This window comes from Myxine glutinosa, chromosome 2, assembly GCF_964187855.1.
Source record: "Myxine glutinosa chromosome 2, kmMyxGlut1.1, whole genome shotgun sequence".
Taxonomy (NCBI): domain Eukaryota; kingdom Metazoa; phylum Chordata; class Myxini; order Myxiniformes; family Myxinidae; genus Myxine; species Myxine glutinosa.
In genome coordinates this window covers 216,135,474-216,155,424 of record NC_136262.1, presented here as the reverse complement: position 1 = coordinate 216,155,424, position 19,951 = coordinate 216,135,474, and the positions used below count along the sequence as shown (strand labels likewise).

Genomic DNA, 19,951 nt, shown 5'->3' with positions numbered 1-19,951 from the left:
GTACGTGAGGCAGAGAGTGTGTGGAATGGAGGGTAGGCTGGTAGGGCGTGGGATGGGGGTGAGAGGATGGGAGAGGGCGCAGGACAAGGGGAGAGGCTGGGAGGGCGTGGGACATGGGGAGAGGCTGGGAGTGTGTGGGTGGGGAAGGGGAGGCAGGGAGGGGTAGGCTGGGAGGGCATGGATCAGGGAGTGGGGGTGAGAGGCGCAGGATTCGGTGAGAGGATGGAAGGGTGCAGAATGGGGGAAAGGCTAGTAGGGCATGGGGCAAGGGGAAGGCCGGGAAGGCTCGGGCCTAGGGGGAAGCCGGGAGGTGGAGGGTCAATGGGGGAAGCCGAGAGGGTGCGGGTCAAGGGGAGAGCAGGTCAAGGGGAAGCCGAGAGTGGGCGGGGAGAGGGGGCAAGCTGAGAGGGGGTGGGTCAAGGGGGAAGCTGAGAGTGGACAGGTAGCATAGTGGGTCAAGAGGGAAGCCGAGAGGGGGGCGGGTTGAGCGGGGAGCGGAAAAGGAGCATGGTGAGGGGGAAGCCAAGAAGCCAAGAGAGGGCAGGGCAAGGCAAGGAGGAAGCAGAGAGGGGATGGGGACGAGGAGGATCCTTTGAGGGGGTGTGGTGAGGACGGGATGCACAAAGAGTGGACATGAAGTGGATGGATGCCGAAGAGAGGGAAACGTAGAAGGGGTGTGGTTGGTAGAACACGGGTATGCAGATGGGGGTAGGGTACTGACAATGAGGGGTTTGGCACCGTTAAATAATATTGAGGGGAATTTATTGTCATGATCAGACAACCTCTGCAAATTGGACGCTTTCAAGATTTCGAATCTGGATATGCGGAGAAAGACATCACGGGAGGGTTGAAAGAATGATTGGTGAAGGCACGGAGAAAAGTGGGTCTGTAGGTACGGGAGGAGGGTTGATGGACCAAGCGTTTAAAAGTGAGATAGGTAGGTTTGGAAAATAGTATTACATACAGACGTAAACATGCTTTAGCAGGAATATGCACAACTACTATTAATAACAAATGCCAATCACCACTCCAACCTTACCTTGTGCAAAAAGTGTCTGATAAACATTTATGTGATCTGATAGGTTTCCGTAGTTATAAACAACAAAACAAAGGCAATGCGATGGTGTTGTCAAGTAGCAATTTTACCCTGCGTACGTGAAGCAAAATGTGGGGTGTACTATGAACTCTCCAGTTAAAACATGTAAAGGTATTTAGTTTGGTTGAAACTTTTTAAGACTTCAATATTTGACCATTTCTTGATGTTCAGAGAAGACAGTTTCAAATAGAAACTGGTTACGCCAAAACAGAAAACTCCATCATCTAAGAGTTTCTGATTACCTTCTTGCGTTGGAGGGGCAGGGAATGCCTCTGCCCCTTGGCGTTGTGTGTCCTGTTCTGCATCTTCTCTTTCTGTAATATCGATATAAAACACCTTTAGCATAGGAAATTGAATTAAAAAAAGAATTTTGAAGAATGACAGAAGTAACTAGAATGGCACTCGGTAGAGCGCATATTTCTATTAGGCTGAACAGTTTAGGTTTTGTATCCCACTGATAAGCCGGATTTGTATCCGGACATTAACCAAAATCAAATTGGCTTGTTCTTGCCACCTAACTAGCTCGGCCACCTTATTTCGTCCACATCTGTCAGCAACTTTTTGAAATATCGTGCTATATATCGTTTTGGCCCTATATCTCAATGGTGAAAAAATCACTTAGATTCTACTAGCCAGATCCGGATCTTCACAAAAATCTAATCATGTCATCCTTGTCAAACACCCAACCTGTCCACCATATTTCAGCCAAACCCATCCACACTTTGAGATATCCTGTTCAATGGCAAACAGACAGAGGTGAAAACATAACCTCCACCCACCTTTGGGGGCGGAGGTAATAACAAATTCACACAAACATTTGGCATTCGTCATAATTTCTGTTCAATAACTCGAAGGAATGCTTTGTGATGATTATATAAACATGGTGCAAAAGATAGGAGCTGTTTAAAAAAAACTTTCCCCAAGCTGTGAATTGTCAACAAATGTAATTACTAATAAATAAAAAAATGAAGAAGAGAAATTAAAGACTTGACTTGTCTTCAAGAAGAATCTATCATCAAACAATTCCTATTTAGAACATTTCAACTGAACCAACTAGACGAATTGTATTTGAATAATGATAATCAATATGCAGTAATAATAATTTGTATGACGAACATATCAAGAGCCATTGAACAATTTGCTTGACAATAATAAGTCTAAAAAAAACAATGGGTCATTTTCATCACAAAGTTGCTTTAATCCTCATTCTGAGAACAACAACAATGTACATCTTCCGGTTAGCCAAGATTATTCTTCCGATGTGATTAATCAAAGGAAATGAAAAGCCTCTGTTTCGGCGTAAATCTAGATCACCCTCACCTTCGTTCTGCCCTTCATCTCCCCTTCTACTCTCCCGAGGCACTCGCGTACTCTGCCCTGTAAACAAAATATTTTGATTTCTCCATTTTATATATATATATATACAATGAATAAAGTGCGACAACAAAATGTAAGCAGCTTTAAAATCGTGTCAGTATTGATGTACAATTTCAGTGTTTAAAATTTCAAGTGCGTAAATAGAATATGCGAATTAAAACAAGAACACCGTAACAAGATTAATACACATCAAATAACTTAATGAAATAATTGTACAGAAAGAGAAAAGTCTTTAATGAGAAACAAAATCGGTGAATTTAAGCATCACATTAGGCAAAGAGGCTGGGATTCAATATGGTTGGGATACAATAACAAAAGGAGGAAAATAAACACAGGGGCAATATCCCTGGCACTCAACTGGTAGAATAAACAGTATGCTGCACTGACTAAAGGTATTTTAAACCAATTTCAATGGTTGTTAGAAGACAGGGCAGCATGTGGAATCATACTAACATAATCATAAGACTTTCCCCGCAGAACAAACAAACAAAGAAAAACACAACTATTTTTGGGGGCAAGCCCCCTCCCCCAACCCCCAACCCCATATACCTCCTAAGACCCCAATTTTTCTAATGCATTGAACAAACATTGGTACATCATGGGTGATTAAGGTTGTGGTGAAGTTTCATCGAAATTGCGTGTGTAGTTTCTGAGAAGAAAGCAAATACCTATTTTGGGTGGCCACGCCCCTCCCCCAACCCCATATACCTTCTAAGACCCCAATTTTTTTTTAATGCCATGAACAAACTTTGTTACATCACGGGTGGTGAAGGTTGTGGTCAAGTTTCATCAAAATTGTGTGTGTAGTTTCAGAGAAGAAAGTAAATTCCTATTTTGTGGGGTCAAACCTAGACCCACTTTGACCCCCCATAATCTCTCGCAGACTTTGATTTTCTTGGTGCCGTGACCAAACTTCGGTACATCATGGGTGATGAAGGTTGTGGTCAAGTTTCATCGAAATAGTGTGTGTAGTTTCAGAGGAAAAAGCAAGTTCCTATTTTTTTTTGGGGGGGGGGGGGGGGGGGTGGGGCAAACCTGGATCCACTTTGACCCCGGGAAACCCCCTTAGACCCCGATTTTTTTTCATGCCGTGAACAAACTTTAGTCACAATACAACAAATATAATTTGTGCCAAATTTGGTCGCAATCCCATCAGCGGTTTCGGAGAAGAAGTTTCAAGTGTTTACGGACTGACGGACGGACTGACGGACGGACAACGCGCCATCGCATAAGCTCGCCTGAACTTCGTTCCAGGTGAGCTAAAAATTAATTGAGCCTCAGAAAATGCCAACAGCACAGTGATCGTTTTTCCATGCTAATAGTAAGTCGCTTCCACCAGCTTCCTTTATAAGCCACCTAAGAATAAGGACGGTTTTTCGGGTTTGCTTCAAAATGTAGTTTTTCAACGCCAGCTTATCAAATCAATTTAATCTCCCCTAATCAAAGTGAACAGCTAATTGTCTATAACTGTAAGAGAAATGTTTGTCCGTCTGTTGCCATTTTTCTTAAGAGGTGGCCAAACAGATCTTCATCAAACATTCAGAGGTACAGCAGTAAGTGCTGCAAAGTGTTTTAGGCAAAAAAAATTTTTTTTTTTAAAATCTTTTTTAAAAAAATCACTCTATAGTGCCTGTCTTTATAGCTATGTGAAAGGTAATATTAAATGATCACCAACCCCATTTCTTAGTTTCTTAGTGGGTGTAGAGAAGTGTTTTAGGCCCCCCCACCCAAAAATAGAAAAACAAAACAAAATTGCATTTCTTCAAAATGCCAACAAGATTCAAACAGCACCGAGCAATGCCGGATACCCCTGATAGTTATCAATAATGTAACCAATATTACATCCTTTGTTTATCATTGAAACATTTGCCTCAAAATGGAACTTTAAATTTGGATGATAAATCATGAATACAGATTGAACACATCTATCTGAAAACAGACATATTCTTACATTGAAGGAATCCTTCTAATGGAATGCAAATTTGGCAATTTACTTACGAACTTGTTGTTTTACTTCACGATTGGAAGTTTGATTCATAGGATTATACTACTGGGTTTGAGTTATCATTTACACTTCCTTGATAATTTTAAATATCCCAGGAAATCAATTACAAGAGTAAGTGTTTGGATTGGTATCTTAGCCACATTCTGCATTTCTCGGAGTGGTCAGGCATTGGATTGCATTATTAAACTAGAACGGCACTCTTTGATATCGCGACGTCAGGCGATATGCCTCTGCCCACATTATTGCATCATTATACATATGTACTTGTACCGAGTTTGATTTAAATACCTTCAGCTGTTCTCAAATATCACATTTTTACCTGACATGACCTCTGACATTTGACGCCATAATCTAATCAGTTCATCTTTGTATCATAATGTGATATACTTATACCAAGTTTGGTCAAAATTTAGCTCGGTAACAAATTTTTTACCCCCTCTGACCTTTGACCTCTTGACCCCATAATCTAAACAGTTAATCTTTACATCATTATACATAATTTTAACAAATTTGACTTGGCTCCCTTCACCAATTCTTTATCAGGGTTATCAAGTTATCAGGGTAAGGAAAACCTATCACGGACGGACGGCCAGCCTGAAAACATAGTGAATCCAGCGACTTCGCCGACGCTTTCGCCAGAGGCATAAAAATTGAAAAATTGAAAAAGTTAGGTTCAGTGTTGAGCCTAAATTAAAAGTGGTTTTAATTATCTATTTTTCATCAGAAGACCAAATGCATGAAGAAAGGAAAGAACAATCAAAGCTGATAAACAGAAATGCAGGATGATGACATAATGTTTTGTTTGTGCAATTCAAATCTTTGCATGTATAATCTAATGACCACCTTTAGAGGCCATTTTTCCCCGCAGAGCAGGGGTTGGCCTTTTTTGGGAACCACGGTCCCCTTTTTTGAAGCAATATTTTACAGCCGGATGCCCTTCCTGCCGCCAACCCTGTTAGTTGCCGCTTGCGACACACAGGGAACTACCAATGACCTGGTACTCAATTTGCCAACCTCTGAAGGATGACGGGTTGAGTCAACCCCCCTGGTGTTAATTCAGCGATTGACCGGGATTCAAACCCAGGATCCCAAGCCAGCACCCTAACTGCTAAGCCAACACCTGGCTTATGTATAATCCATCATTGTATAATCCATAAAAGTACCATCATTGCATCATTCAGTAAATGTGTTGTCTAATACTTAGCTGAAAATGGCAGCTTGCACACTTTCTTTTCGAGGTTGTTCTCTTTGGTAATTTTAAGGACAAATCTCTCATGGTCGGTGAATTCACTTTTGTTGATGTTTTTGCGTATAACTTTTCTGTTAATTGGTCATTCTCTTAATCCAATTTTATGCAAATGGTGCTGACACTACCTGGGAAAGGACATTTGTGCTGTGCTCCCGGCCTGTAAAGTGTGAATCATTCGCTTCACTTTTCCTCCACTTGAGGGTATTGACGAATTTGTTGGCTTTCAGTTCAAATACAATATATTTATCTCAAATGATAAACTGCTTCCTTTTTCAAATTGAATTGTGATTCCTTGTAAAGCTTTGACAGATTTAGTGCAAGTGTTGGTGCTGTTATTCTTATATGTTGGTGTAGCACAGGCATGATCGGCCGAATGGCCTCCTCTTGCATCAAATTTCATTGCGATTCCTCGTGAACATGCACCGACCCATCATCTTGCTATTGTCATGGACCCACGTGTGGAGCTAAGCATTCAATGGTTCCAACAGATCAATAACCTTTTTTTCCCAAATTTATGAAAGCATAGCAATGTAAAATTATGAGAACTTGGCTACACAGTAAAATTGAGGGGCAGTGAATATGTACAGGGTGGGCCATTTATCTATTGCCGGTTTTGAACCCCTGTAATTCTCTTGCTAATAAACGAAAACGAAAAAGGCAAAATATTTACAGGTAATAGGTAGCCTGGGGTTGGCCTAGCGGTTAGGGTGCCGGCTTGGGATCCAAGGATCTTGGGTTCGAATCCCGGTCGATCACTGAATTACCGCCAGGGGGGTTGACTCAACCAGTCATCCTTCCGAGGTCGGCAAATTGAGTACCAGTTCACTGGTCATTCCCTGTGTGTCGCAAGAGGCGACTAACAGGGTTGGCGGCAGGAAGGGCATCCGGCCATAAAACATTGCTTCAAAAAGGGGACCACGGTGCCCGAGGCTAACCCCCGCTCTAGCAGGGAAAATGGCCTTAAAATGCCTGTTGTTGTTGTGCTGTGTAATAGGTACATATTTCCAATTTTTGTGGTAAAATGTTTATTGATTTCAGAAGTATACAAAAAATAAATGATGGATTTCGACGTTATTTATATCATTTTCAAGTAGTGTGTGCATCCTTTCGTGATATTCCAAGACCATTTTATGTCGCATTCCGACCGTAATTCATCCAAAAGCTGCTTGAATCCACCCTTTCAGGTCTTGAATGTTCGCTGGTTAAATTGCATAAACCTCTTGCCCTTAAGAAAGCCCCACAAGAAGAAATCGCACAGAGTGATGTCTGGCGAACGAGGGGGCCAGGACATAGTGGGCATGTGCGATTTCCTTGCTCTTTATCTGAAATGTTGCTGCAGTTGATTTATCATACACTTGTTCACCACGAGTTACTGTGCAAAACCACGGGTTGACGATACAAAGAAATATAAATAAAACGCCGTCCACCATGACGTAGTCGACAGTCGGGCAGGCAACCTGCTGCTGCTCACATGTCCTGAGATGACGTCACACAGTGGGGTGCTGATGAATGAGCGTGCCTGAAAAGGGTGATAAAAATAACATGCAGGGATAGCGCGTGGTGCCTAAGGATAGTGTTCGGTACTTACAATTACTTATTAAACCATTTTCTATCATAATTCGTCCTTTTATAAACCCATTGTGCCATCACCAAGGTATTACATGTCCAGAACTGAGGCTTTAAAAAGATGACTCATACACTCACACGAGGTTTCTTGTTATTTGTAATCTTAGATAGAGATGTCTCACCTCTCGCCTCCTCAAACCAGCGCGACAGCAACTCTGACATTCGTTGCATCAGGTTCGAGTTTGGTCCAGGCTCCCCTGTCACAAAACACAACAGTCAACTAATACTACTCTGTATATATACGTAAACTTCAGAAGTTTACCAAAGTTCCGAAATTTTTTTGAAAGTGTACATGGAAATCGAGATAAAATACAATTGTAATGCTGGAGAACATGGTGCCATAGATAGCCTGAAAGAACTTGGATGTTAGTGTTGCATTCATTATGTACTGTAGAGGTAATTTTTACGTAAAATGTGCACAGCCTGACCTAACAATTAAAGAATAGCATTGATAAGTTCAATAAACGTTCACTTGGACAAGTGTATATAGATAAAATAGAAATGGATTGGTATTTGTGTTGATCGATTTATATTGTTATGTACATTGTGATTACCCCGTGCACGTGAAGCGAAAAGCGTGGTTAAACAATTGGTTCATGCCCGACCATCAGTCCTATTCGTTTATGACCGAGGAACAACTTATTTTAAAAAAGCAGAAATGTTATAAAAGACACAAACAAAAGGCACGACAAACTAATGCAACGTGTTATATAGGGCGTTTTATTGGACCAGGGGTAGGCAAAATACGGCCCGTGGGCCGGATGTGACCCGTATATTACTTCTGTGTGGACCTCTATGACTCCCAGACCAGAATATATTCTTCCTCCCTTAAAACAAAAACCAGATCATTGCGTTTTAATCAAAATGGTTACTTAAACACAGTTGGAGCAATAACATTTGGGGGACTTTTAATTTACTTTATTGGCAAATGTTATACAGCAGGAAAAGAATGCAATGACTTCATGCAGAATACGGGCCTATGATTGGTTGCTATGATTACGTTGCTAATCAAAGCAGTCAATGGTTTAGCATGGGAGCCACACAAAAAATAGCTGCATAGTTTTCAGTTTTGCCAGAATTCACATTTATCACACTTAAGTGGAGGGATACAAACATGAGTTTGTCGAAGAAGAGAAAAGTAGACGCTGAATGCCGAGGGTTTAACAAGGAGTGGACTTCAAAATACAATACTTCTTCATGGATGAAGCAGGGATAACTGTGTGCTTAGTTTGCAAAGAAAGCGTTGCTGTATTCAAAGAATACAACTTAAACCAACACATCCAGAGCAAACATGCAGTCAAATAAAAGACCAGGTCTGACGAAGAGAATAGGTCTATCTATATGCGCATCAGAAACAGCAATAAAGCATTTGATAATGTCAACCATGTTAAACCGAAGGGGATTTTCAAGAACCTTGGAATAAATGGAAAATATCATAGAACTAGAACGCCACTCAGTAGAGCGCATACTCCTGCCATGGGTTTAGTTGGAATAATACGTTTTGTTTAACATCCCCTCTCCCCAAAACAATAAATGAAAAAGAAAGTAAGCCCTAACTGTCAGAGAATTTATTTTGATATATCTCGGAATTAGAGGAGAAAAACATCATTTAAGAATAAGAATAAGAATAAAAGGACACAATAAAACAATATAAAGGACACAATAAAAGGACACAAACACAACTTCTGCTGTCTCAACAATGGATGGAGGTCCTCAATGCCAAACAGGAAATTAGAGCTGTCTCCCTCGACATATCACGTGCCTTCGACACGGTCTGGCACCCCGCTCTGCTCACCAAACTCTCCTCCTTTGGTATCCATGGAAATCTCCACGCATGGCTGGCGGACTTCCTCTCTAGTCGTCGTCAACGTGTGGCCCTGAATGGGTTTCTCTCATCTCCTCTTCCTGTTCAGGCTGGAGTTCCCCAAGGCAGTGTTCTGGGCCCCGTGCTTTTTCTGGTCTTCATCAATGATCTCTCTGACTCTCTCGAAAATCCTCTCTATCTCTTTGCTGATGACTCCACTCTCTGCCGCTCCATTCCTCTTCCCTCAGATCGGCAGTCTGCTGCCTCCTCACTCTCTGAAGACCTGGACAAAATCACAGACTGGTCAAACAAGTGGAACATGTCTTTCAATCCTGACAAATCTCACACTCTTACTATGTCTCTCCGAAAAGATCGACTGGACAACCCTCCCATCTACTTTCTCAACAATCCTCTCCAAGAAGTTCTGTCGCTCAAGATTTTGGGTCTCACTATCTGCCATGATCTTTCTTGGGAAAACCACATTTCCAAGCTGGCCTCCAAAGCCAGTCGCCGACTGGGCATCCTCCGTCGTGCGAAGTCCTTCCTCGGCACACCTGAGCTCCTCACCACATACAAGGCTTTCATCCGCAGCTCAATGGAATACTGTTCTCCCCTATGGGCCGGTGCTCCTGCCTCACACCTAGCTCGGCTTCACGCTGTTGAAACCAAAGCTTTCAGAATTATTGGAATCTCCCGCGATGAAGCTATCTCTGAGGGCCTTTCACTCACTCACCGCAGGCAGGTAGGTGGTCTTTCTGTCTTCTACCGACTCCTCTCCGGCCTTGCACCCCCAGCTCTCTCTGTGCTCTGTCCCCCAAATATTCCTACAGGTCGCACAAGATCTGCCAGCAACCCTCTGATGGTTAAACTGCCGAAATCTCGGCTCTCCGCTCACCTTCACTCTTTCATTCCTCTTTTCTCCCGCCTCTGGAACAAACTCCCTCACTCCCTTCAATCCCACTCCTCCCTCCAGGTCTTTAAAACAGCTGTTCACCACCATCTCTTATCTTCCCCCATCCAAAACCTTGATCTTTTCTACCCCCGCTAATTCACCCCACATCCACCTTGTTTGAAATTCCAACTTCTTTCCTGGAAGTCCTGGCAGTGTCCATATGTTTTATACCTCTCCCACCGCCCCCTTCCCACGCCCCCCCCCCCAAAGCCCTCGCCCTCTCTCAGATCTCTCGATGTCTCCATGTCTCTCGGTCCCTGCTCTCAAATGTTGTGTTTGTGTCCTTCCCCCTCTCTCCCCATCTTGTCTACCGCTCCCTATGTTATATGTTTTATGTGTCGGTTTGTCTTTCTGTGTGATTAATGTTCGCTCTTTCACGAGCCTCGATATTGTATACAAAAAAAAAAAAAAAAAAAAGCTTTAATGCAGTAAAACAGAAAAAATCTTTCCCAAAATAATTTCCAAAAAAAATTCCTTGATCCGGAATAATATCCTGAGCTTCACCAAAAACTAATCAATTCTTCCTTATCCCAAGGGCAATCATCCCACCAACTTTCATCCAAATCCGTTCAGAACTTTTCCAGATATCTTGTTCACAAACACACGAACATACGAACACACACGGACGGACACGATCGAATGCGTTACTCCCTGGTGGGAGTAATAAACCTGAAAATCGCAGAGCCAGAACCAGAATTATTTATTTGGTCTGGGAAGCCCATGCGAGGTATCTTCTTCTTCAGCCTCTCACAACCCTGGGTGAATATGCGATCTTTTTAAAAAAAGTTGGAATTTTGCCAAATCTGTTTTATTCGTTTGTTAATATACCTCAGCCATTGACAAATCTGGAACTGTCTTTACAAGCTCATCAAATACTGACACGGCGAATGACATTCGCTGAGCTAAATGTTGATACTCTTCTGATGTAAAAAAAGAAAAAAGAAAAAAACAGTTTTAAAGCATTACACGTATCAAACGATACATTTTATGAAATGGGGAAACCTAATACACACTTTGGTGGTTTTAAAATGACAGAATATGTCTTTATTAGAAAAAAAAAAATGACCATTGAAGACGACGCTGCTAAAAAAAATACACCGCTCTAACGCATATCCACGAGTTTAAACTACATTTACAACAAATATGAAAACTATTTTCATATCACAATGTAAACTATTTTCATATCACAATGTTAAATATAGAATATATAGAAGATAATGTTAAAAAAAAATGAGCCCTATCTTCCAATGATAAAAAAATCCTTCAAAAAATTCCTGGATCGGGAATAATATCCTGAGCTTCACCAAAAACTAATCAATTCTTCCTTATCCCAAGGGAAATCATCCCACCAACTTTCATCCAAATCCGTTCAGAACTTTTCCAGATATCTTGTTCACGAACACACGAACACACACACACACACACACACACACACACACACACACACACACACACACACACACACACACACACACACACACACACACACACACACACACACACACACACACGTGAATGCATTACTCCCCAGCGGGAGTAAATACTGCCAAATTATGCTGGAATTAAATGACAAAAGTGAGAGAAGACAAGTTTCTCCCCAGAGATCATGATAATGAAAGATATATTAAAGGTAAGGCTGATTACTTTTGCAATTGATATTTTAATTGATTTAATCTCCACACAGAACTTGTATTCAGAGACTGAAAGCATGAAAAGGGTAGTAATTGGAGGTACATCCTTCAATAACCTCAAGTATGCAGATGATACAGTACTAATACTCAAAGCAATATCACCAGAGCAGTTACCACAGCAGGAAGTGATGGCAAGAAATTACAAAGGCAAATAATCTATAACAATAATAATAGGCAGTGTGTGTCACTTTGTCAGTGTGTGTGTGTGTGCGTGTGTGTCCTCCATTACTCCAAAACCATGAAACCGAGCGACCCCAAACTTTGCATGCACAATAATCGACCTCCAATTGAGTGCATGAATGCAAACTGCATGTTTGGGTATGTTTAAACACCACTTTTGAAGATGATTAACGGGGTGCTCATACCAAAAAAAACAAAATAAGCCTCACCAAAATGGTGGTGCCCCATCTTGGTCGCCTTCTGCCACATTGTTGGGTACATACGCCACCATTTTGTTTCGGCCTATTCAAACATGCATTGGCTTGGAAACACTATCTACTCTCATGGACTAATTAAAATATATAATCAAAATCTGGATTCAGATTTGAGGATCGGATCTCATACACTAAAGTATCGAAACCTGGAGTGAAATCTGAAAAATTTAAGACATTAGCGATTCTTACAACCTAGTGTATATCTTGTAATGAGCTTTAAGCAAGGCTGTCCTTCCTCCTTCTCCATATTGCCAAAGCATTAAAATTAACTTTTTGTATTGTTACAACAATTATATTGAGTGAAGAAAAGATTAAGGAATGTGCCCAAAGTGTAACTTTATTGAGTGCAATGAAAATGTCTCTTATCAACCGTTTCGTTGGAGTGCATGCTTGAGTGCTAAAGCCATTTTGCAAGCGATGTACAAGCTTATTATTGGTAATGGAACACCCCTGCTCCCTCCTCCTGAGTCTAGTTTACTTATTTCCTTCCTTTAAAAAGTAGAAAGTACATCAATCGACAGACAAATGCAGCCTCCTGTCCTCCCAAATGCCTGCATTGGGACCCGCAGCATTGGGACCCGCAGCATTGTGCATTTTGTGGTACATCAGGCGGTGCCTCGCCTGCTAAAAATGTGCTATTGTAGCGACCCATGGGTCCCCCAAAGCTCGAGACCAGCAACAGAATCTCCTGGCCCAAGCCGGTGACGTAACCAGCGGCCAAACCGCGGCGCCGAGGTTATAATCCTTTGCACCTGTCGGTCACATGACCACCAAAGCGTGCCTCGCCTGAGAGGCGGGGCTTTGGTTCTGATGTATGCTTTTTGGTTTGGATATATATATGTGAACCCGATAAACGGGCTTTCAGAGTTCCCGAGATGATTATACAATAAACATCTTCTCGGACGAGTTTGTGTCTTGTCCGTCACTTCGTCCGTCTCAAGCAGGAGCGCTGCTCCTTCACTGGTGACCCCGAGTTTACGACACGCGATGGACACGGCAGTGTCCCTCAAACTGCCCACTTTCTGGGAAGCACATGCCGCCGTCTGGTTCACTCAGGCGGACTCCCAGTTCGCCCTGCGTGGCATTACGGAGGACACCACGAAATACTATTACGTGGTCGCCGCGCTCGGCTCCGTGACCGCCGCCCGCTGCCTGAGCCTCCTCCAGAGCCCGCCCGCTGACGGCAAGTACGACGCCATCAAGGCACTTCTTCTGGGCGCTTTCGCCCTCTCCCCGGCTGAACGCGCACGACGCCTGCTCGACCTTCCTGCGCTCGGCGATACGCGCCCGTCCGAACGTATGGACTACATGCTCGCGTTGCTCGGCGAGCATCACTCGGATTTCCTTTTCCAAGAGCTTTTTCTCCGCCAGCTCCCGGCCCAGGTCCGGGTCGCCCTGGCAAGCACGACCATCACGAACCCCCGCGACCTCGCCAGGGAGGCCGACAAGATCGATTCGGCAAGCCAGCCCGTCGGAGCGGCGAGCCAGCTCGTCGGGGTGGCTGCCGGGAGCCCGCCCGCCGCCCAGTCGGCGCCCGCGGCGCAGTTTCCCGCCCACCCGCCCGACGCCCGCGACGCAGCTTCCTTCCCAGAGGCCGCCGGGCCGGCGCGACTGGCAGCGGCGACGCCACGTCACCCGGTCCCGACGCGTCGACCGGAGCCCCCGCCAGACCCGGCCTGGTGTTATTTCCACGCCAGGTTTGGGCGGCAAGCCCGATCATGTCGACCCCCGTGCACGTTCGGCAAGTTGGGAAACAGTCGGGCCGGCGCTCACTACCAGCCATGAGCGCCGGCCGTTCCGGAAACCTGCTATTCATCGCGGACCAAGCGTCGGGGGCGGCGTTTTCTCTGCGACACCGGCGCTCAGCTGAGCGTCATTCCCGTTTCGGCAGACAGGCGGGCCGCCATTTGCGGCCCCTCCTTAATCGCGGCCAACGGCTCCGCCATCCGCACCTTCGGCCCATGCACCGTCGCCCTCCACTTCGGCAGCCAGCTCTTTCGCTGGGAGTTCGTGACGGCGGACGTCCCCATGGCTTTGCTCGGGGCCGATTTCCTTTGCGCCCATGGGCTGCTGGTCGACGTTAAACGTCGGCGTCTCGTCAACGCCGAAACTTTCAGCTCGCTGGCGTGCGCCTTGAGCCATTCCGCACCCACCGAGCTTTCCTGCGTCCTCCCGTTGGCAGACGACTTCGCGCGTCTCCTCGCGGAGTTCCCGGCCCTCACGCGACCGACGTTTTCGGCCGTCGCGGTGCGTCACGGCATCGAGCATCACATTCCCACTACGGGCCCGCCGGTGTACGCCCGAGCTCGCCGTCTCGACCCAGCCAAACTCGCCGTCGCCAAGGCCGAGTTCGCCGCGCTGGACCGCCTCGGCATCGTGCGGCGCTCCGACAGCACCTGGGCCTCGCCGCTGCACATCGTCCCGAAGCCGGGGGGCGGATGGCGGCCATGCGGCGACTACCGCCGCCTCAACGACGCCACTACCCCCGACAGGTACCCCGTCCCGCACATCCAGGATTTTTCCGCCCGGTTGGCGGGGCGGACCATTTTTTCAAAAGTGGACCTGATTCGGGGGTACCACCAGGTGCCCGTCCGCCCGGCCGACATCCCGAAGATGGCCGTTATTACACCTTTCGGCCTCTTCGAATTCCTCCGGATGCCCTTCGGCCTCAAAAACGCGGCACAGGCGTTCCAGCGCCTGATGGACGGCGTGCTGCGCGACTTGCCGTTCCTCTTTACCTACCTGGACGACATCCTCGTCGCCAGCACGTCCAGAGCCGAGCACCTCCTCCACCTCCGGACGCTGTTCGGCTGCCTCAGCGAGCACGGCTTGTTCATCAACCCGGCCAAATGTCACTTTGGTGCGGCGACGATCGACTTTTTGGGCCACCACATCACCCGGAACGGTGCCGTACCGCTACCGGCCAAAGTCGAGGCCATCGCCGCGTTCCCGCGCCCCCGCTCCGTCAAGGCGCTGCAGGAGTTCCTCGGGATGGTGAACTTTTACCACCGCTTCATGCTCCGAGCTGCGCAACTCATGCGGCCCTTGTACACCGCCCTCCGCGGCCAGCCGGCGAAGCACGACGTCGTCTGGTCCACGGACATGGCGCTGCTTTCACCGGCGGGAAACGGGCCCTCGCCAACGCCACGCTGCTGGCCCACCCGGTACCCCATGCTCCCATCGCCCTCACCACGGATGCCTCCGACTACGCCGTGGGCGCGGTTCATTAGCAATGGATAAACGGGGCCTGGCAGCCGCTCGCATTCTTCAGCCGGCAACCCTTGCCCAACGAGTTGAAGTACAGCACTTTCGACCGCGAGCTCCTCGGGCTGTACCTGGCCGTCCGCCATTTTCGCCACCTCCTGGAGGGCCGCCAGTTCACGGCCTTTGTCGACCACAAGCCATTGATTTTCGCCATGGCCAAGGTCACGGAGCCGTGGTCGGCCCGCCAGCAGCGCCACCTCTCCGCCATGTCGGAATACACCACGGACATCCGGCACGTCGCCAGAAAGGACAACGCCGTGGCCGACTGCCTTTCTCGAGCCGGCGCCAACGCCGTCCACCTCGGCGTCGATTTCGCCCTGATGGCGACGGACCAGGCCACCGACGGCACGGTGCAGGCGCTCCGGGTGGCGGACACGGGCCTCCGCTTGGCTGACGTCCCCTTCGCGGACACGGTCCTGCTTTGTGACGTCTCCCAAGGCCGACCTCCCCCTGTTGTGCCGGTCACCTGGCGGCGTCGCATTTTTGCTTCGCTCCACGGCCTCTCACACCCGGGCCGGAAGGCGTCCCAGAGGCTGGTGTCGGCACGTTTCGTCTGGCACGGGTTGCGACGGGATGTCCGCGACTGGGCCAACGCCTGCACACCCTGCCAGCGGGCCAAGGTCCACCGTCACACCCAGGCTCCGCTGGCTCCTTCACCATGCCCGAGCGACGTTTCGACCACGTCCACGTGGACCTGGTGGGTCCCCTGCCCCCATCGCAGGGGTTCACCCACCTGCTTACCATGGTGGACAGGACCACCAGGTGGCCGGAGGCCGTGCCCCTCGCCTCCACCACCACCGCCGACGTGGCCCAGGCGTTCATCGCCACCTGGGTCACGCGTTTCGGCGCACCGGCGGACATCTCGTCGGACCGCGGCCCACAGTTCACGTCCGAACTGTGGGGCGCGGTCGCCCGCACGTTGGGCGTTACCCTGCACCGCACCACGGCCTACCACCCCCAGGCCAACGGGTTGTGCGAGCAGTTCCACCGCTCCATGAAGGCCGCACTCATGGCCGGCCTCCAGGACGACGGCTGGGCCGACCGGCTCCCGTGGGTCCTTTTGGGCCTCCGCACGGCTCCAAAGGAGGACCTCCAGGCGTCCACAACCGAGCTGGTGTACGGCCAGGCCCTCCGCGTCCCGGGCGAGTTCGTGCCCGACGCTACCAGCCCCTGGTCCGCCGCGCGCCAGCGCATGGACTTCCAGGAGGCCGCCCAACGTTTCGCCCCGGTGCCCACGTCCCGCCACGGCGACCCCCAATCCTACGTCCCCCCAGCACTCCGCACGGCGGAGTACGTCTTTGTGCGCCATGACGCGCACCGGGGGCCGCTCCGGCCACCATACGACGGACCCTTCCGGGTCCTACGACGGGACAACAAGTCCTTCATCGTCAGCATCGGCGGCCGGGCGGACCGGATTTTGGTGGACCGCCTCAAGCCGGCCCACATGGATGTCGGCCAGCCACCACGGCTGGCTCTCCCACCGCGGCGCGGCCGCCCCCCGTCCACTGCACCCCCCGTCCGGCCACCCGCCACCACACCGGCCCCCCCCCCCCCCCCCGCGACCAGCCAGGGGTCGTTTCGGTCGGGTCATCCGGACCCCCCTCAGGTTGACCTTCCTGGACCAAGTCGATTCTGGGGGGGGCGTGTGTAGTAACCCATGGGTCCCCCAAAGCTCGAGACCAGCAACAGAATCTCCTGGCCCAAGCCGGTGACGTAACCAGCGGCCAAACCGCGGCGCCGAGGTTATAATCCTTTGCACCTGTCGGTCACATGACCACCAAAGCGTGCCTCGCCTGAGAGGCGGGGCTTTGGTTCTGATGTATGCTTTTTGGTTTGGATATATATATGCGAACCCGATAAACGGGCTTTCAGAGTTCCCGAGATGATTATACAATAAACATCTTCTCGGACGAGTTTGTGTCTTGTCCGTCACTTCGTCCGTCTCAAGCAGGAGCGCTACTCCTTCACTATTTTATTTTGCCCCTTCATGTGTGATCTGCTTTCATTATATGACCCCTCACTTCCACATATTTAGACACCTATAAAAATGAACGTCCATCGACGGGAAATCTCTGGAGTTAGGAAGGCAAAATAAAGCAAATTGAAGGGAGGATTACAATGAGTAAAGCAATGATGGGACAAGTGAACTTCAAGCGCTCATCATCGAATGCCTGATCTTCATAAGTACGAATCGCTAATCGCTTGCCATGCCGTTCCTTATCGACTATTTTGTTGGAGTGCTTGCTTGAGTGCTTAGGCTATTTGGCGAGCGCTCTACAAGCTTATTGGTATCAATGAATGTGATTGACTGTAGGAAGAAAAGGAAGAATAAATAGACAAGGCAAAGAAAAATAGGTAAGAGACAAAGTCAACCAAAATAAACACGAGAAAACCAATTAAAATAATGATCTCACCTTCTCTCTGACTCTCTGGCCGTGCTCTCGGCCCTGTGTCTGACCAATCACCTCTCAATCGCAAGCGTTTCATGGGAGCTTGCCGAGCCTGATCCAGAGGAGAATGAGATTGTCAATCATAGGACATGGTGATGAAAGCAGATGAATGATTGTGTTGTAGAAGTGGTTTGGGGATACAGTTAAAAAGAATGAGGAAAAGATTTGTGTGAAGGGAGAGAAAAACTTTGGTGGGTGAGATTCAGAAGCATTAAGCTGACATTTCCACAAAAAGTGAGTTACATAATTATAATACGGGAAATTTTTCATTGCAAGACAACGTTTTTCATAACAAAATGACACTAGATAGTTCATAGAACATGATATCTCACACATTATTTTTTCAAGTTTATATTTTAATTTGAATAAAATATTAATTTTTGAATATCGTGAAAAAATCTGGAAGTTTAGCAATTGAAGCAGTATTATACACCACCCTTATGCACTGTAATAAGATGTTGAGTCACAGTTTAGGAGATTGAGGCTTTATTGATCACCATGGAACACAGCATCAATCAACATCCTACATAACCATATCAGCGGCCTCTTCTTCGCCCCGATACTGTACCCTCTCACATGCCACGTGCATAATATATATATATATATATATATATCATGGTTCTTGGAAGTATTATGAAGGCGATTTGTGTTCTACGGTGTTCAAATATATAATTCAACTTAAATATAGGTTTAAAGGTGTATAAATAAATTAATTTGGGGTTTTACCCAGTGGCTATTACATCACTAATCTAACACGTTACATTCGTTCTTTGTGCTTGTTGTTTTTGTCCTTATAACATCTTTAACTATAACAGCACTTGGTAGAGAGCATACCTCCACCAGGCTGAACATTTTACCTTTTGTATCCCACTAATAGGCCGGATCTGGATTTGGATCTGAACCAAAATTGAATCTCCTTGTTCTTAGACCTGAACCTGAACCACCTACCCAACTCATTCACCAAGTTTTGTCACAAGTCGTCCACAACTTTTTGAAACATCATGCTCATGCTACATATCGTTTTTGGCCCCATCACTCAATGGTGAAGCATTATTTTAAAAAAAATTCAAAATTCTCGTATCCGGATTCAGATCTTAAGCAAAATCGAATCGATTGGTCCTTGTCACACACCCACAAACTGTCCACCAAGTCTTATCCAAATCCGTCCACAAACTTTTGAGATATTGCACTAAATATAATATTTTGCCCCAACTCTCAATGGCGAAGAATCACTTAAATTCTCAGATCCAGATCCGGATCTGGATCTTCACCAAAAAGTACGAATTCCATCTGTGTCACATACCTAACCTCAACACCAAATTTCATCCGAATCTGTCCACAACTTTTTGAGATATCCTGTTCACAGACAGACAGCGGTGAAACACAACCTCTATCAACCTTCAGTGGCGGAGGTAAGGACAGTAAGTTTCCTCTTTGGAATGATTTTCAATTTTGTTTGACAGCCAGACAGGCAGACAGTAAAAATATCTCACTCCTCTGCGCATGTATGATCAGGACAAATTCAGAATCAACGTACTGAAACATGGCAAACTTGTCTTTCTAATCATGTTCCGATTCATATTCAAAATATTACATTAAATTTAGAGAAGTTGTTCCTCGATCATATACTGATGATCATAAACTATAAGACAGACAAACAGACAGATACGAGGCAATTGCTTAACCCCGCTTTTGGCTTCGCGAGCGTGGGGTCAAAATCTAGGCTCATGGATGAACAAGGTGGCAGACGGGAGAATGACAATGCACAGACTTGGCATTTAACATGGAATATTTTTTTTTTCTTGACTTGGGTTTACTTTCTTAACTCAGTATATCAATCTGGTGAGTTTCTTTTACACTTTGGTGATTTATTTGTTAAAAGAACCATGTCACTGATTGTCTGTCGCAGCAAAGAAGTCAACAACAGGATTATATCACAGGTGGCGTGGCAAAATGTACGGACAGGTGCATTTGATGATTGGCTTCACAGTCGGGTATACAAG

At 46.8% G+C, this 19,951-nt stretch overlaps 1 protein-coding gene across 2 annotated transcripts in view; it reads right to left on the bottom strand.

Moving 5' to 3' along the window:
• Positions 1-19,951, bottom strand: part of DCAF6 (DDB1 and CUL4 associated factor 6) — a 140,282-nt gene that overhangs the window by 31,529 nt on the left and 88,802 nt on the right. For both annotated transcript variants that reach the window (XM_068106285.2, XM_068106287.2), the window contains exons 8-11: positions 17,913-18,000; positions 7,476-7,550; positions 2,417-2,473; positions 1,339-1,410 (exon numbers count right to left, since the gene is read on the bottom strand). In XM_068106285.2, coding sequence (XP_067962386.2) covers positions 1,339-1,410; positions 2,417-2,473; positions 7,476-7,550; positions 17,913-18,000 — 292 coding nt within the window. The remainder of the gene's footprint in view (positions 1-1,338; positions 1,411-2,416; positions 2,474-7,475; positions 7,551-17,912; positions 18,001-19,951) is intronic.